Source organism: Echiichthys vipera (genome assembly GCF_963691815.1).
Source record: "Echiichthys vipera genome assembly, chromosome: 2".
Taxonomy (NCBI): Eukaryota; Metazoa; Chordata; class Actinopteri; order Perciformes; family Trachinidae; genus Echiichthys; species Echiichthys vipera.
This window is the reverse complement of record NC_139827.1, coordinates 6,381,990-6,399,696: the sequence shown is the minus strand read 5'-3', so window position 1 is coordinate 6,399,696 and position 17,707 is coordinate 6,381,990. Positions and strand designations below refer to the sequence as shown.

At 40.8% G+C, this 17,707-nt stretch overlaps 1 protein-coding gene across 1 annotated transcript; it reads right to left on the bottom strand.

Annotated features, from left to right (window-relative positions):
• Positions 1 to 3,561: 3,561 nt before the first annotated feature.
• LOC310958925 (ADP-ribosylation factor-binding protein GGA1-like) lies at positions 3,562 to 16,621 on the bottom strand. The gene is made up of 16 exons (XM_083930089.1): positions 16,488 to 16,621; positions 15,237 to 15,321; positions 14,707 to 14,782; positions 13,946 to 14,044; positions 13,456 to 13,579; positions 13,231 to 13,331; positions 11,674 to 11,754; positions 11,448 to 11,585; positions 11,121 to 11,322; positions 10,825 to 11,004; positions 9,967 to 10,034; positions 9,784 to 9,875; positions 7,768 to 7,928; positions 7,478 to 7,647; positions 6,547 to 6,657; positions 3,562 to 4,487 (listed from the first exon to the last, which is right to left on the bottom strand). The coding sequence occupies exons 1-16, from the start codon at positions 16,528 to 16,530 to the stop codon at positions 4,377 to 4,379; spliced, it is 1,842 nt and encodes a 613-aa protein (XP_083786215.1). The 5' UTR covers positions 16,531 to 16,621; the 3' UTR covers positions 3,562 to 4,376.
• Positions 16,622 to 17,707: the final 1,086 nt, after the last annotated feature.

Genomic DNA, 17,707 nt, shown 5'->3' with positions numbered 1-17,707 from the left:
TGATCAATGAAGGTTGGTGTCTGGCATTTGAATAATACTGAATTATCCACCTTTACTCTACAGCTCTGTAGTTTCCTATGTGCTTTATTTACTAAGTGGAGCTGAAATAATTTTGATGATCTGTTACCTGTCACCTGACGAAAAGAGAGCTCAGCCGGAAGGCAAAGCTCTCGATCTACCGGTCGATCTTCGTTCCTACCCTCACCTGTGGTCATGAAAGCTGGGTCATGACCCAAAGAACGAGGTCGTGGGTACAAGCGGCCGAAATGGGTTTTCTCAGGAGGGTGGCTGGAGTCTCCCTTAGAGAGAGGGGGAGAAGTTCAGCATCCGTGAGGAACTCGGAATAGAGCCGCTGCTCCTTTGTGTTGAAAGGAGCCAGTTGAGGTGGTTCAGGATCATCTGGTAAGGATGAACCCTGGGCGCCTCCCTAGGGAGGTGTTCCAGGCACGTCCAGCTGGGAGGAGGCCTCGGGGAAGACCCAGGACCAGGTGGAGAGATTAGATCTCCACACTGGCCTGGGAACGCCTCGGGATCCCCCAGTTAGTGCTGGTTAATGTGGCCCGGGAAAGGGAAGTTTGGGGTCCCCTGCTAAAGCTGCTGCCCCCGCGACCCGACCCCGGATAAGAGGCTGAAGATGAGATGAGATGAGACCTTCTCAAACTGGAATTTCAGTTCTTGTCTCTCATATCAGTTTGTTTTTGTCTTATAAACATCTTTGAATTAAATATATAACAACAAAAGAGGAGTTTGAAGACAGTCAGGGAAAGGGACGGGTGCTTTTTTAAAATATTTTCTGACGTTTTATAGACTCTTTTATGGATGGATTTATAACTGAGATAATTGTTAGTCGCAGCCTTGAAGTAAAGTTTTACTGAACGTTTTTGCTGCTGCACTGCGTCACTCATGCTTTCCCTTATTTTCTGTCTTAAATAGTTATATTGTCAGGTGTTCATAGTAAACTTGACGAAAGTTTCAAGCCTTCCTGGATTTTTAAAGCCTCTGAACACCCAGGTGTTTTCAGTTATTCTGGCGAGAGGGGTTCCTGGTTCGAATCCCAGCTGGGGTTCACATCCTTTCTGTGTGGAGTTTGCATGTTCTCCCCGTGTCTGCGTGGGTTTTCTCCGGGTTCTCCGGTTTCCTCCCACAGTCCAGAGACGTGCATGTGTTCGGTTCATTGATGACTCTAAAATCGCCCGTAGGTGTGAATGGTTGTCTGTCTCTGTTTGTCTCTATGTGCCCTGTGATAGACTGGCGTCCTGTCCAGGGTGGACCCCGCCTCACGCCCGATGTCAGCTGGGATCGGCTCCAGCCCCCCTGCGACCCCGACAGGGACAAGCAGTTGAAGATGAATGAAGGATTAGACCTCTGCTTGGGTAGAAGGTGTGCGCAGCTTTGATGGGAATTAATGAGGTCACAAATCTCTAAGAATGATAAAGGTGTACTTCGTCCCGCCTTCAGGTGAAACAAAGCTAACGGCAGACTCAAGTAGAAGTCAGTCATTCACAGTAAACACACCCACACGTCCTGAGAAGAAGAGAAGAAGAAGAGAAGAGAAGAAGAAGAGGTCCAATCAACCAGTTTAACTGAAAACACCTGTGAGCTGCTTCACCAGCATGAGGCAGGGTTTTGGGCAAGGCTGACGCTAAAGGACGGGACTTTTCCACCTCTGAAGGGCCGCGTCCATGTCTCAGAAGCTGTAAGTAACATATCACTGAAACGTCCGTCTTGTTTTGATAGTCTGACCTGACTTGTGAGTCCATAGGACACTAACGGTGAAGCTTACAATACATCTGTGCACCGAGGAGTCAGATATATGTGGCTTCATTTTAACCACTGGGTCACACTGCTGCTGGAACATGCTAGCCCCAGACAAAACTGTAATATCTGTTGCTTTTGTTGTTAATTTCTCCCAAATTTGGGATCAAACTCCTGCTGCAACATATCCGCTTGTGTGGTGTTTGGTTTAGTACGTTATTGGTGATTTTAGATGGTAGAAAATCCCACTATCTACCCCGTTGCAGCTAGTTTTCTGCATTAATACGGAGAAGCATAGAGGAGACCCGGGTGTGCTGCACAATCAGAGCAGACTGGGGATTAACATTAAGTGTTAACACTGTCAGCCAGTTGCTCTGAAGGTTATCATCAAATGTGTGTATAAAAGTAAAAGTAAAGATCTCAAGAGCTTTGGTGGCGTTTGAAGGGTTTCTCTCTTTTATTCAACACCAGAAATTTGTCAAAGATTGAAACCGAGCCACTTCAGATTGAACTAAAATGATTAAATGAGACGTCAGCGTGATTCCTTCAACATAAAAACCTTTTATGGATTATTTGGTGACGTGTTGGACTGACAAGCATTCAACGAAACATTCACATTGTGTAAGTCCAACATAAGATGATAGATAGATGAAGCAGGTTGAGTTACAGTGGACTCAAACTGTAACGTTCACAGTATAAAAACAGCTGACCGGGTAACAGTGATCATGTTAAATTAACAGAGACTTTGAAAGGGCAGTGAAACGACGGTCTCAAATCTACGGAGGCTTCGGAAGCTCAACACACCGAAAACTAGAGAAAACAAGCAGATTAATGAATGATCTTCACCACTTTGACAGAAAGCAGAACTAACACTTAGACACAGCGAGAAGGTTCCAGGTTCGCAACCCGGCCTGGGCCCTTCTGTGTGGAGTTTGCATGTTCTCCCCGTGTCTGCGTGGGTTTTCTCCGGGTTCTCCGGTTTCCTCCCACAGTCCAAAGACGTGCAGGTGTTCGGTTCATTGATGACTCTAAATCACCCGTAGGTGTGACTGGTTGTCTGTCTCTGTTTGTCTCTATGTGCCCTGTGATAGACTGGCGTCCTGTCCAGGGTGTACCCCGCCTCACGCCCGATGTTAGCAGAGATCGGCTCCAGCCCCCCTGCGACCCGACAGGGACAAGAGGTTGAAGATGAATGAATGAATGAAAAACACTTAATATAGTATGTTCATAGTGTCTGCATTAGATTCAGTTGGTTAAATAACTGCCTATCTGAGACAAGGTGGAGGCTCTTGTTCTTTGACGGGAGGATAAACCTTTTTGAAGTTATTTGACACCCGCTTCATCAGCGACAGTATGTTCACAACACGCTTCATGTTCAACAACAGTGTTTTTAAAAAAAAAATAAGAGCGCTGACTTACTCCCGATTCATGATAACATGCAAACTCGTGCAGGAAGTTATTTATCAAACGGGATATAATGCAACCATTGTGATTTAACACTCAGGAACATGCGACTACTGTAATTAGCAAAAGGCAGTAAATATCCTAACAATTCATTCATTCATCGTCAACTGCTTGTCCCTGTCGGGGTCGCGGGGGGGCTGGAGCCGATCCCAGCTGGCATCAGGCGTGAGGTGGGGTACACCCTGGACAGGACGCCAGTCTATCACAGGACACATAGAGACGAACAGAGACAGACAACCACTCACACCTACGGGCAATTCTTAGAGTCATCACTTAACGCATGCACGTCTTTGGACTGTGGGAGGAAACCGGAGAACCCGGAGAAAACCCGATCATGTTGAATCTAATTAAACTAATTCTGCATCATAAAACACTGTACAGCACATCTCTTTATGTCACGTGTGTTGCCAGGTTGGGAAAAGTTTCCTGATTTGCTCGTGTTAAGTATATTTAGATATATACTTGTATCTAAATGTTGCCTACGTTTTGTCCCAGTGGTGAAGATCTTTTCCTCATTTGCTCGTGTTTTAAGTCGCAGCGCTTAAAACGTGATGTCAGAGCCACGGTGCCATTACTGTACGTTTTTCATAAATCGTGCGGTCAAACACCGCAAATTACCCGCAAATACAAAACCTTTGAAGGTTTCTCACACATTCATTTCTTAAGACAACCTCGTTCTTACATATTAAAAGTATATAAATACATATTAAAAATGCAACATAATACATTTTGAGGCACTTTGGGAATTTAGCACAAAAGCAAATAAATACCAATTTTAATGTGCAGACATGTAACCGGCTACATGTGAGCACACACATGGGTACAATAACAAACTGCTCTTTAACGACAGGAGGAGGCAGAGGTCACGCAAACAGCAGAACAGGGAATAAAGCCTGAACTGTGAACAAGTTTACCCACTGTTTTAAAGTAAATATAAATCTTTCTGAGATTATTTCAGCATTATTGCGTCACCGTAGCCACACTGTTACACTTCTGAGAATACAGATGTTTGTTTGTTATGTTTCTTCTTTGTTTACCTCGTGAAACGTGATCACAAGTTTCCACCTTTTTGTTTCCTTCTCTGGATTCACTTTACGTCCTCTAGATTTCTGTTTTTGTTATTTTTTTATATCCAAGTGTCCATGTTTTGTTTTTTTCTAATGGCCGATCAAAGAGGTCCAGTCAGGAAAGTTGTCCACCTCTCCCGTCTCGTTGAGCCGTTTGTCTCCATGTGTCAGTGTCAACTTGTAGCGTAGACGCACCTTCCGCTAAAGGTAGAAGGGAAACACGTCAGGCGATCCAACATGAATGAATAAATAATTACATTCAAATGAATACTCCAATTTATCAATGACTCGTTATTGCCAATTCACAATAAGCTGTTTATCTGCATCTTTCAACTGCACATATGAATATTCTTGACTTTATAACATTTGTTAGAAAGAAGAAATGATGGTGTCAAAACCAGGAAATAAATCATGTAAAAATGCCAAAAGTTACAGCTTCATATTCAGGTTTTACACCAGGACAGGCTGCTGTATATTATTGTTCACAGTGGTGAAGAGTAACTAAGGACATTTACTCAAGTACGGTAAAGTTTGAGGTTCTTTACTTTAGTATTTCCATTTTCTGTTGTGAGGGAAACGTACTTTTTACTCTACTACATTTATTTAATAACTTAACATAGCGTGCAGCTTTATGTATATGTTACTTAATACAATAAAAAAAATACATTATGTATTATTTTAGGTTAAGCTGAGACTTCAAAAATACCCAGCAGCATATAAAGTAATTAAAATGAGCGCCTCTTTACCAACCATTAATGCATATAGTAATATAAGTGGAGTATTTATAATCCAGTAATATACATTAATTTAAAATGGGCCATTCTGCATAATGAGAACTTTTACTTTGAAGTATATTTGCTGATACTTTTATTTAAGAAAAGTACTTAAAGTAGCAAAACCATGATGTTGATTCAGTGTTTGTCGTATAAGAAGTACCAAGATTTTACTTGTTCTGTACCACAATAAGTCAAATTCATTCTAATTATTATAAACGCACTAAAATGTAATATTTGTATATACACGTTTCACACTTTTATGTACCGTATTTTCCGCACTATAAGGTGCACCACATTATAAGGCGCACCTTCAATGAATGTCTTATTTTGAAACTTGTTTCATATATAAGGCGCACCACATTATAAGGAGCATAGAACAGACGCTACAGTGGAGGGTGGGGTTACGTTCTGCATCCATTAGATGGAGCTGCGCTAAAGGGAATGTCAACAAAACAGTCAGATGGGCCAGTCAAACTTTATTAATAGATTACAAACCAGCGTTCTGATGACTCCGTTCACTCCCAAAATGAATAAACAGCTGTTTTAGAAGGACCGCCTCTAAATTCATTGTTGTTAAGTTTGCGTGCTAGCGCTGTTGCCTTCAGTCGAATAGTGATTGTACGGACACTTCTACTTGCTGCTCTCTGTTGAACAACCCACTGTTGGAGTTTGTCCTCCAGCTGCAGCTGTCTCGCTCTGTTCACTCGAAAACTCTGTTTAGTTTTCTTTACTTGGCGCAGGTCGTCTTGTTGCTTCCTCCACTTCCGCACCATTGATTGGTTCATGTTCAACTCTCTGGCTGCTGCTCTATTCCCGTGTTCTACTGCGTGACTAATGGCCTTGAGTTTAAACTCATTAAAGTCATACATCTCAACATGCACCGCGCATTACTTCTTCTACGGGGGAAATAGAGTCGATTGCTGCTTACCGTAGTTGCGAGACCTGTTGTGGCTCAATATTGGTCCATATATAAGCCGCACCGGATTGTAAGGCGCTTATTATTATATAGTGCGGAAAATACAGTACTATTAGAGCCATGTTTTTGGTTATATTTGTATTTTTTTGTTTATTTCCTGGAGGCCACAGTAGGTAGCGTTCTGCACTGTGGGCTATAGGAAGTATTTAATACAGCAAAAGGTGAATTACTCAGCAGGTGCTGACGGGAAGAGCAAACACTGTTGTGGTCATCGTTGTTGTCGTTTTTGCCTTTTTATTTATGCGTTGTGGCTGTAATGTGAGCCTTTTGTGCTGTTTGTATTCACAGTTCGGTTTGGGCGCGTACTGTCAAAAGTGCAGGTCAATAAATAAATGTTGATAATTGCAAAAGACGTGTTGGATTCACTGGACATGGAAGGCGAGTGACAGGTTCCAGTACAGCGGCTGAGGTTTTCGTTTTTGTTGTTTTTTGTTAAGAACAAGTCACTACATGTACCGTACGTAAAAGTGAGTGATCGATGTAAATCAGCAGCTCTTGACAAACTCACCTTCTGAGGATTAGCCAGTAGGAGGATCTGCGAGATGGCAGGTGGAGGCAGGAGAGGGTTGTAAGGAGGTAGGTGTGTCCCTGAGGCGGGCTGGAGTTTCACTAACATGGTCTGCAGCAGGAGAGCCAAAAAAACGACAATTAACTGCAGATTCATTAACAGAAAAACGAGTCAAACTGCTGAAAGATGAAAAGTGTGCAAGTTTCCATCCATGCCTCTTATTTTGAAAAGGTTTTGCACTGGAACAATGAACTAAATCTGCAGTCATTATCTCTACCACTGTGGTATATGATGAACTTTATACAATTTGATTTGTTTATCTTTAAAAATGGGACACAACATTTTAATTAACATGTAAATATGTGTGGGATTTTAGCCACACAGCTAATTTACAGCCCCACTGGCAGATCTATAATTATTAAAATAAAATAAATAATAAGTAATTAAACCTAACATATGATATAAAGTGACAATTGTGCATACTAGTTCTGGTTATAACTGCAAAATATAAATATATTTTTAAAACTAGGGATGCACGATTGTGAAATTCTGGGCTGATGCTGATGTTTTTTTTGTTGTTTTTATGTTTGTCGTTCTTTATTCTCGCTTTTTTTTAATTAGGTAAACAAAAAATATTCATTATAAAAAACTAACTGAACTGTTTAAAGTCATTCAGCCCTTCATTACACTCTCTTTGAAGATACAACCTTTTAATATAACCTCCTTTCACATGAAAAATATTGTTTCTTTGAAAAAATAACAGCTTCAAAAGCCATTTGAACCTTTGAACACAACATTTAGAGCAAACTTGACGCAACACAGCAGATAAACATCGATCACTTGTGAATTTGGTCTTATTTGCCAATAGTCCACGAGGCCGATACTGATATTCGGCTGAATAAAAGTTATTTTTATAACAGACTCTGAATACCTTTGGAACAGCAGCTTGTAGCAGGAAGTCTTTCACATCGATGGCAGATGTGTTCACGGTGGAGACGACGACCACAGCGATGCCTGGATGACCCGGCGGAGAGTCTTTGGCAAAATGGAGGGAGACATGGACGCCGCCCTGATCGTATAAAGTGATCGGCTCACAATTACCTACAACAAACAAGAAGACAACAGACGTTTAGACAGGATATCCAGCAGGACGATAAAGAAGAATAACAAAACAGTAGCGTTGAAACACGTGTGCCGTGCTGTTTCTCCGCGTGAACATACTGGATCTGATGGTCTCCACTGGAACGAAGATGTTCTTCAGGAGGTGTGGGGGACACGAGCGCTCCTTAGATTTCACCGGAGATGCCGACACCTCGCCGAGTTGTTTGTGCGACTTGGACGGTGATTCTGCCTCGGCAAAATGTTGATTGTCAGGGAGCGACCTGATCGAGGAAAAGATCATTTTAGAAATACGGTAAATGAAGTCGAGAACGTCTCCGTAGAGTCGTAGTTTTATCTCATCTCATCTCTCATCTCATCTTCATCCGCTTATCCGGGGTCGGGTCGCGGGGCAGCAGCTTTAGCAGGGGACCCCAAACTTCCCTTTCCCGGGCCACATTAACCAGCTCTAACTGGGGGATCCTGAGGCGTTTCCAGGCCAGTGTGGAGATATGATCTCTCCACCTGGTCCTGGGTCTTCCCCGAGGCCTCCTCCCAGCTGGACGTGCCTGGAAAACCTCCCTAGGGAGGCGCCCAGGGTTCATCCTTACTAGATGATCCTGAACCACCTCAACTGGCTCCTAGTCTAAGAACAATTGGGAATACGTTTCTGTCATACCCAGGGTGCAATAAGTGCAAAATATATATACTGTACAATAAATAAATCAGTGCAAAGAAATACAAAAACAGGAGATGATAATGTGCAATGTAAAGAAATACTGTACAATATGTGCGATATACAGGATACAGGATATATAAATAGAAATATACATTGAAATTACAGTTAATTTCTCCTTTCAAGGCTCCTTTCAAGGCCGTAGTTCAATGGCGTAGTTTTAAACAAAATATATTATATATCTTGCAAAAATGTCTTTTACATGTTCCCAGAATGCAACAACATTAATGATGGACTTTTAAGGCAGAAAGCAAAACTTGAGAATAACAAAAGAACAACGATAAAGACGTTACATTAATGCACAACACAAACAAAATAACGTGGATATATCTGAGTAGAAGGACGACAAACCCTACTATCCAAGATGACAGTCAGTGTAAATACAAGAACAGTAAACGTCATTGAAAATGTAATTAATTTTAAATAAAGATACAAACTAATGAAATATGAATTGAGACAAATGTATTACACATAAAAACAAGTTTGCTGCAGTAACAGCAGGTCGATATTATCGGTTGGACTCCGTCATAGTCGTTCTTTTAAATGTTTTAACGTGAAGGATTAATGTCGCACTCAGGACGATCAATATCGTGCAAAATCATTAGAAACAGTGATCAATTACCAGCACATTGTATTGATTATTGGTTTATGTAAACTGTTGTTTTTATTGTTATTTCTAAATATAAACATGTGCCTCTGGATGGGAATTGAGAACAAATTGGTATCGAATGAGTCCGAACTCCTTCATCCCTTTCATCAAAGCTGTCTGCTTTTCTGACAGTAGTAAAACACTGGTTAAACTTGTAACAAGAAGGTGGATAAGAAAGTACCGGTAAGTAACATGTATTTGTGTAGTTCGGACATCTACTCTAGTAAGGATGCCCCCTGGACACCTCCCTAGGGAGGTGTTCCAGGCACGTCCAGCTGGGAGGAGGCCTCGGGGAAGACCCAGGACCAGGTGGAGAGATTATATCTCCACACTGTCCTGGGAACGCCTCAGGATCCCCCAGTTAGAGCTGGTTAATGTGGCCCGGGAAAGGGAAGTTTGGGGTTCCCTGCTAAAGCTGCTGCCCTGCGACCCGACCCCGGATAAGCGGATGAAGATGAGATGAGATGACTTTTCACAGACATAAGTCACAAAGTGCTTTACAAAGCCAAACACAGAAGGAACACAATACGATATGAAAGAAGAAACGGTCTAAAGCTTGGTGTTATAATTAGATTTTTTTTTCTTTGAAAAGCCGGAAAACCTAAATAAAGAAAGCTTAAAATAGTCTCTCGTTTCATCCACACTGTGTTCAGACCGCTGACGGCAGAAGCGATACCAAAATCGTATCAATTCCCAACTGGACAGGTGCCACATCCAAAGTCTGCAATGGTTCCTTTCTTTTCTCCGTCCTTACCAAATGTTTGTCCCCCCACATCCACGGGCTCTCAACATAACACCTCTCCCTCCGTTCTGCTCCGCATTCATCATCTGCACCTCGCCGTTCAGCTGACAGAAACGATAAACTGTGTTAAAACACTCGTCTGAATAAAAACACCTTTTTTAAATCTTGACCTTCCACTTCACGCCCGAGCCTCACCTGCAGCAGTTCTTCATAATACGACCTGGGCGTCTCCGCAGTCTGTTTTGGGCCCAGATTATCAAACTCTGTAATGACAGAACATCATTGTCATTACGAAGCATGTTCCAGGGTTCCTGCACATTTTCCAAAGTCAAATTCAAGCACTTTTCAAGCATTTCAAGGTGCATTTTCAAGCTTTTCCAGCACCTTACAGTTACATATTTCTATATAGACAATAAATTAAATCATATTTCTATTCTATAGCTATTTGTTCTGAAAGATATGTGGATGTAATTTCAAGCATTTTCAAGCACTTTATCAAAAAAATTCAAGCAGTTTTTCAAACCCTGCAAACACCAAATTTAAATTCAAGGATTTCAAGCACCTGTACGAACCCTGATTTAAATGCGTTTTAAGCAAATTACAGCTGTGGTGAATTACATATTTGTATACAGTACATACAGTATATTCAGAGGGCTTATTATTGAACTTGATCACATTAAATTAGATGTTATTGTGCTAGAAATAGCCAAAATTATGTTTTAAGACAGCTTTCATGTCTCTATATAGACTCAGCTGCAACGATTAGTCAACTAATAGATCGACATAAATATAATCACTAACTATTTTGCTAATATGTTAATTATCAAAAGTCATTTTACATGCAAAAATGTCATAAAATGCTGTTTTCAGTCTCTCAGATCTTCTTTTCTCTGGTTTATATCATAAGTCATACCATATAACCTAAATTTTTAAGCACTTTATTCAAAATCCAAGCACTTTTCAAAGTGTTTCCAAGGATTTCCAGCACCCGTACGAACCCTGATGTCACTCGCTGAGAGAACAAACCGTAAATAGGTACAAACGCAGGTCTACCTAATTCATTGAAGTCCAGTTCAGCTGCTGAGTGGAAGGTACTTTCCAGGAGAGAGGAAAACACGGGCGAAGAGGATTCAAAGGTCTGTGGTGAATCAGCTTTTCTGTGGGTCTGTGGAGAGTCCAGTGCTGACAGGTCGATGAGGTGGTAGCTTTTAATCTCTCTGGGACTCTTTGGAGCTGGAGGAACAAGAAGAAACAGGATCAGCAGAGAGCCAAACACGGGGTCAAGGTGTTTCCCAAAGGGGCTACGAAAAGAACAAATGTGTAGAAAATGAGGCCTGTCGTTTTTTTACCCTCCATTTCTTCTTTGCTTCTACTTCTCTCTCTTCCTCCGTTACATTCCTTCTTCCCCGCTCGGTCTTTGTAGGCGTTCACTACAAGTGTTAGCTCGTCGTTGGCCACCAGGATCTGTGCGAGAGCTGCGTCGTCGTCCGTCGTGTCGCTGGCCAGGCGGAATAAGCTAGGCCTCAGCCGATCACAGCGCTCGTACAGGGCCTGCGGCGGGGAGGAGGCCAGGATCAGATGTTGAGTTATACTTATACTGAAACAAATCAGCCAGGAGAGGGACAACAATCACAGGACTTCCACATCCAGCTGCTTGATAGTTTGTGCAAACGTACCTTTGCGTCATCACTCGGTTGTAACGAGGCTCCGGTGATGGCGTGCTGGTCCAGCAGCTGTCTGAGCTGTTTGGTGTTGCTCTCCACCTCCTTCAGAGTACACTCCCGCTTTGACACTTTCTCTGCCCTCTCTTGTTCCTAAAACATAAACGAATGAATATCAAACCTTGTACAATTACAAATGTCTCCATGCAAACGTGAGCATCACCACCACAGCACGGCTCACCTCTTTCATGGTGCTTTTAATGAGTCTGTTGGCAGTTTCCAGGTCTTCAGGACGACCGCTTTTCAATAATCTGGCTAACAGCTGTTGACAATACAAAGACATTTTTAGCAGGATGCAACATAAAGCAATTCTTACCTTTCTGGCATTGTTACATTTTTCTTTTGTAATTTTAAAATGCTCCTCATAAGCGCATCTTCTCATCTCATCTTCAACCTCTTATCCGGGGTCGGGTCGCGGGGGCAGCAGCTTTAGCAGGGGACCCCAAACTTCCCTTTCCCGGGCCACATTAACCAGCTCTAACTGGGGGATCCCGAGGCGTTCCCAGGCCAGTGTGGAGATATAATCCCTCCACCTAGTCCTGGGTCTTCCCCGAGGCCTCCTCCCAGCTGGACGTGCCTGGGACACCTCCCTAGGGAGGCGCCCAGGGTTCATCCTTACTAGATGATCCTGAACCACCTCAACTGACTCCTTTCAACGCAAAGGAGCAGCGGCTCTACTCTGAGTTCCTCACGGATGGCTGAACTTCTGACCCTATCTCTAAGGGAGACTCCAGCCCCCCTCCTGAGAAAACCCATTTCGGCCGCTTGTACCCGCGACCTCGTTCTTTCGGTCATGACCCTCATAAGCGCATGGTGGACTAAAATGTAAAAGAAATCCACCAGGTGTTGAAACTCTCATATTTCTGATAAAAGTCTGGCGAATCATTTTATTTGGTCCGCATAAATTTATTTGCTGAGCTTCCTGCCTGTCATCCGTCGCTCCGTTTCACTTGGCCTGCTCATGCCGCTTTTAGAAGTCCAAAGTTTCGGACCTCCATCTAGCAAAGTGCACTGGAATGCCTGTCAAAGTGGAACCTCCTACTAGCTTATTTGGGGTAGGTTGATCTACCCCAAATTCGCTAGGAGGAGGTTTGCATTGCATTGTTGGAGGTCCAAACTTCCAACTTCGCATGGCACTGGAACGCAGCATCTCTCTCTCACTTCAGGTGTCGGGGAGGAGGGAGCGTCAGAGGTCAGGCAGGGGGAAGAGAGTGGGACTTTGGAGAGAAGTGCTGTGAGACGTGCAAGAAAGGTAAGAATTGCTTTAATTTTAGACTACATTCATTTAGCTGACGCTTTTATCCAACGCTAACATACTTTTACCTATAACACAAATCTAGGTATACTCCCATACTACCTATGTGTCCTTAAACGCAGAAAAGAACCAGACAGCACTCGATGTGTTCTCAGGACTTGTTTACTTTGCTTTCTGTCTGAAATGCCCGTACAGAGACAGGGAAAAAGGGTGTACTCTGCACCCTCTGCATGAGATGTGTCGCAGAAGGACCTGAAACTGAGGGAATTAATCCCACTAAATGCTTTTAAATCCAAAATGAAAGACATGGAGGCAGTTTCATTGATATGCCGATGTTTATAAATTGACCTGGTATCGTAACTGAATCTTTTGTTTTCTCACGTAAGTTCTCTCAGCTTGTTTTGTTGTTTGTTTGTTCGTGTCCATAACTTTGTATTTAAGCTGCTGACACACACACACTAATACGTACACACGCACACCTACCTTGGCTTTGTCCTCCTGGTCAAAAACAGATTCTGTGGTTCTTTGCGTCGGAGGTGCCATTATGACTGTGTCTGGTAGTTTGGGATCTTTCTTCACAATACCTAAAATAACAAAAAGAAATGGGAGGGGATAAATTACATTGTATCTTTTACATATCTGTAAACTCTTGTGATATCATGTGAATAACTAAAGTGTTGTGTCAAGAGTGTAAGAGCGTATCCAGACCTTGTTTCTTGAGCATGCTGTAAGCTTCCTGAATCTTGGGTTCGTCTTTGAGCCACAGAGTCCAGCCGTAGAGGACCTCCGTCACTCGGTCTTTCACCTTCTGTGGAGTCCACGCGCCAAAGTACTGCTCAGGAAACATCGAGCAGCTCAGTCAGTCTTCAGAGAGCATCTTTGATATTCATTCACAGGTTTTATAACCTCTTTTAACTTAGCCCTGTGTGTATATATATGGACACCTAAAATGAAACAGTCTGATTTCATAAAACCAAAACAGACACAAACAAGTCTCAAGTATTAAAATAGGATAAAAATATACCCAGTTGCCAATAAAATGTCTATCTTGTGTGATATGAATCATTGACTTTTCCCCCAAATAACTAAGAGAAGACACAGTTCATTAACTTAAATTAAAGATTTTATAATGGCTGCAAAGAAATGGGACTGCTACATGCACAAAGGTAACTAAAGACACCCGTCTCTCTGTGATTACCTTCGGTGTTAAGAGTTTGATGAGCTCATTGAGAAAGCGAAACTTGGCGGCCTCGCTGTGGAACCTCTTCCCGCAGTTGTTCATACACGCCTCGAGAACCTGGGAAGCACCAAATTATTATCAACAGCAGCTTTTTCAACAAGTGAAAATGAAAGGACGGGAAAAAAAGCATTGTATTCTTGCGCAACACAAAGGAGCGCGCACGAGAGAGAGAGAGAGAGAGGGGGCAGATTTGTCACTGAATGCTTCGTGGTTAACCACCTTTTAAATGTCACATGACACGAGGCACATGAACCTTCGAGAAGCTTCCCCTAAATTACATTTTATAGTGAAACACTGCGGCTCTTTTAACGCATGGATGACAAACAGTGTGCTGTCACAGCAGATTTAAAATGCAGATTAAACCCCTCGTGTCACTCGGGCCATGTGATGACAGTTAGTCACAGATATTCTTCAGAGACGCTAAAACAAAGACTTTTGTTTATCAGTGAACGGCCTGTACCTTTTTTAAAGTCGCTGTGACAAATTCAGAATATAACCCATGAGAAATAGTTTTAAATAAAGAAATAAAAGCATGACCAAACCAGGGTGAGACACTCCTCCTCCTCCTCCTCCTCCTCACTAAAACATCACATTAATAGGGCGAAATTAGATGCTTGTCGCTGCTGGGAACGTCACAGATGAATATGATTTAATAACAGATGAAAATAAACTGTGCATCTGTGTGTTTATATGTAGAGATGAAGAATTTGATAACTTACAGTGAGAGCCTGCAGGGCCTCTTTCTCCTGTGGTGACTGGATTTTATGGGCGAGAAGGCGAATCGCTACCTGTGGGCTGAAAAAGCAGAATATTAAGATTTAAATCGCAATAAAACATCTGCATAAACGGTGAGAAAAGAACATGTGCCGACATTTATACAAGTATTATTCACATAGTTTACACACATTGATATATATGTGTATAAATATATAAATAAAGCTAATAAAAATGAATGAAAACCTAAGAAACTTACTGAAAATAAGAAAAGGTGCTTCAAAGTTCCCCATCCCTCTTGCAAGATGGTGTAAACGAGAAGCTGCAACATGGATGTGAAGCAACTCTCTCTTGCGTTAAAACTTCAAGACGCAAGCACCCCCCCCCCCCCCCCCCCCCCGAAAACTTCAGCTCGGGTTCAAAGATGCTCTGGAAACTAACGCAGGGTTGTGTGTGTGTGTGTGTGCGCGCGTGCGAGCACATAAAGTAGGTAAAAATAAGGCTTTGATGCGGTTCTGTGCAGTGCTCGGTTTACCCATCAGTCTCTTGGTCGACGAGCTGGTAGAAGGTCTGGATGCAGTCCCATCTGTCCTCCTCATTGTTTGGGTCTGTGGCCTGATCTGGAACAAGAACACCAGGGAAAAGAGTCAAAAATGCAAAACATCTGTTCATAATGTCACAGATTTAGATCAAATACATGCAAATAAATATAACATTTAATGAGGAAGTGAAAAGGGAAGACCCACACAGACAAAAAAACACACCTATGTTGTACCAAGTATACTGATAAGTGCAACTTTACATTATTCAAGTACTGTATACTGGATGTGTTTGGTTGTTTTTTAGGTTTAGTTTATAAAACCCATTAGAATTTCCAAGACATTTTCAAGTTGCATGTTAAAAAAACATTTTTTAAAAGTAGCAATTTTGCTCAAACAATGACTTAAATGAGAGTTGTTTATGGAAATTGATGTTGAATAATCTTCTGCCAATATACTAATTGATTAATCAACCAACCAACCACTTCAGCATTAAACTTTTCCTGCTATTTAAATCATTTTCTACAACTCATTTATCTGTTTGATGGAGTTTTTATTCACTTTAAAGATTCAAATGTCGCATTGAAAGTGGTAAAACTCATTAAATACTGCTGTTTTTTGGGGTGAAATCTTGTATCTCCAACAAGGATTTTGCTATTGTATGAAACTTGAACTTATCTGAAGGAAACTAACCAAAAGAATAGGAAATTATATTTTCATAAGAGTCAAAAACAGGTAGTTTTAACGGAAATACACGCTTTTAAAACACTTGAGACACATTCTGCTGCTTACTTATTGACTTTTCAGTATATTTTTAAATGCGTATTTTAACTTGAAAGTGTGTAATTCTCCATCGTAGCTACTTTAAATCAAATAAAAAACTGAATAATAAAAATATAATAAAGATGTTTTGCCACAGTGCGCGTGCACCGCAGCAGGAGCGCACACACCGCTCGAGCTAACCAACTTCCTGTTCAACTGATACTTTCTGCACAAAACCAAACTTATTATTATTTTAATTAAAGTTAAAAATAAGTCAACATTCAGCATTTTAGTCGCATTTATGAAGCGTTTTTACTGTAATTAAGTCCCAACTGACACGGCACGAGCCGACCGTTGATGTAACGTTAACCGTTAGTAAACAAAGCAGCGTCAGTTGGTTCCGATATTTGTTTATTTACAGGTAATTTAGCGTCGTGTCGGATCTAAAACAGCCCACAAACGTGTGTGTTTCTGGGGTTACTCACTGAGGCAGGAGTCGAAAGTTGCCTGGCTGTCACCGGTCGCCATTGCCGTCGGTGTGCGGGTCCACAGAGGAGCAGTAGCCGAGCTGTGTGCGTCTTTTCTGGGGAAGCGGAGGTGAGAAACTGCCGCCTGTGTGTCTGTGTCTGTGTCTGTGTCTATGTGTGTGTCTGTGTGTGTGTGTGTGTGTGTGTGTGTGTGTGTGTGTGTGTGTGTGGCAGCGGGCATGTGACACTCACGCCCAGTCACACTCCTGACACATTATGCTACACACCCACCTCCCTCACATTAACCCTCACTGAATACATTTAATTCACTATTTCACTAAATTTTGATTTAAAAAATAAATAAAAAAGCGATTCACGTGGAGGACTCAACATGACGTCTCATTAAATACATAAATAAATACTGGAATAAATAAATACATAAATAAATACTGGAATAAATAAATACATAAATACATAAATAAATACTGGAATACATAAATAAATGCATTCATAAATACTGGAATAAATACATGAATAAATACTGGAATAAATACATAAATGCATTGATAAATACTGGAATAAATACATAAATAAATACTGGAATAAATAAATAAATGCATTAATAAATACTGGAATAAATACATAAATAAATACTGGAATAAATAAATAAATAAATGCATTAATAAATAATGGAATAATACATAAATAAATACTGGAATAAATAAATGAATGCATTAATAAATACATAAATAAATACTGGAATAAATAAATAAATGCATTAATAAATAATGGAATAAATAAATAAATGCATTAATAAATACAGGAATGAAAAAATAAATTATGAAATACTGTAAATAAATAAATGCAAGAATAAATGAGACTTCCTAACTCATTAACATATGTACATAGACATACATAAATTAATGTTAATGTAAGTGAACCTAAATGTAGAATTACATTTATTTATTCATGCATTTATTCATTTCTGTATTTATTTTTCCTGTATTTATTCATACATTTATTTATTTACACATTCATTCATACATTTAATTTCTGTTTTTATTTATTCCTATATTTATCATTTATTTAATCATTTATACATTAATGCATTTATTAATTTCTGTATTTATTTTTTCCTGTATTTATTTATTTATACATTCATTCAAACATTTAATTCCTGTTATTATTTATTCCTATATTCATTTATTTAATCATTTATACACTTATTAATTCCTGTA

Excerpts from the sequence above, each read along its gene's own strand:
- LOC310958925 (XM_083930089.1), bottom strand. The coding sequence starts at position 16,530 with ATGGCGACCGGTGACAGCCAGGCAACTTTCGACTCCTGCCTCA. Across the intron at positions 14,045-14,706 it reads AGGCCCTGCAGGCTCTCACT|GTTCTCGAGGCGTGTATGAA; the intron begins GTAAGTTATCAA and ends GGTGCTTCCCAG. Across the intron at positions 11,586-11,673 it reads TTAAAAGCACCATGAAAGAG|GAACAAGAGAGGGCAGAGAA; the intron begins GTGAGCCGTGCT and ends TTTATGTTTTAG.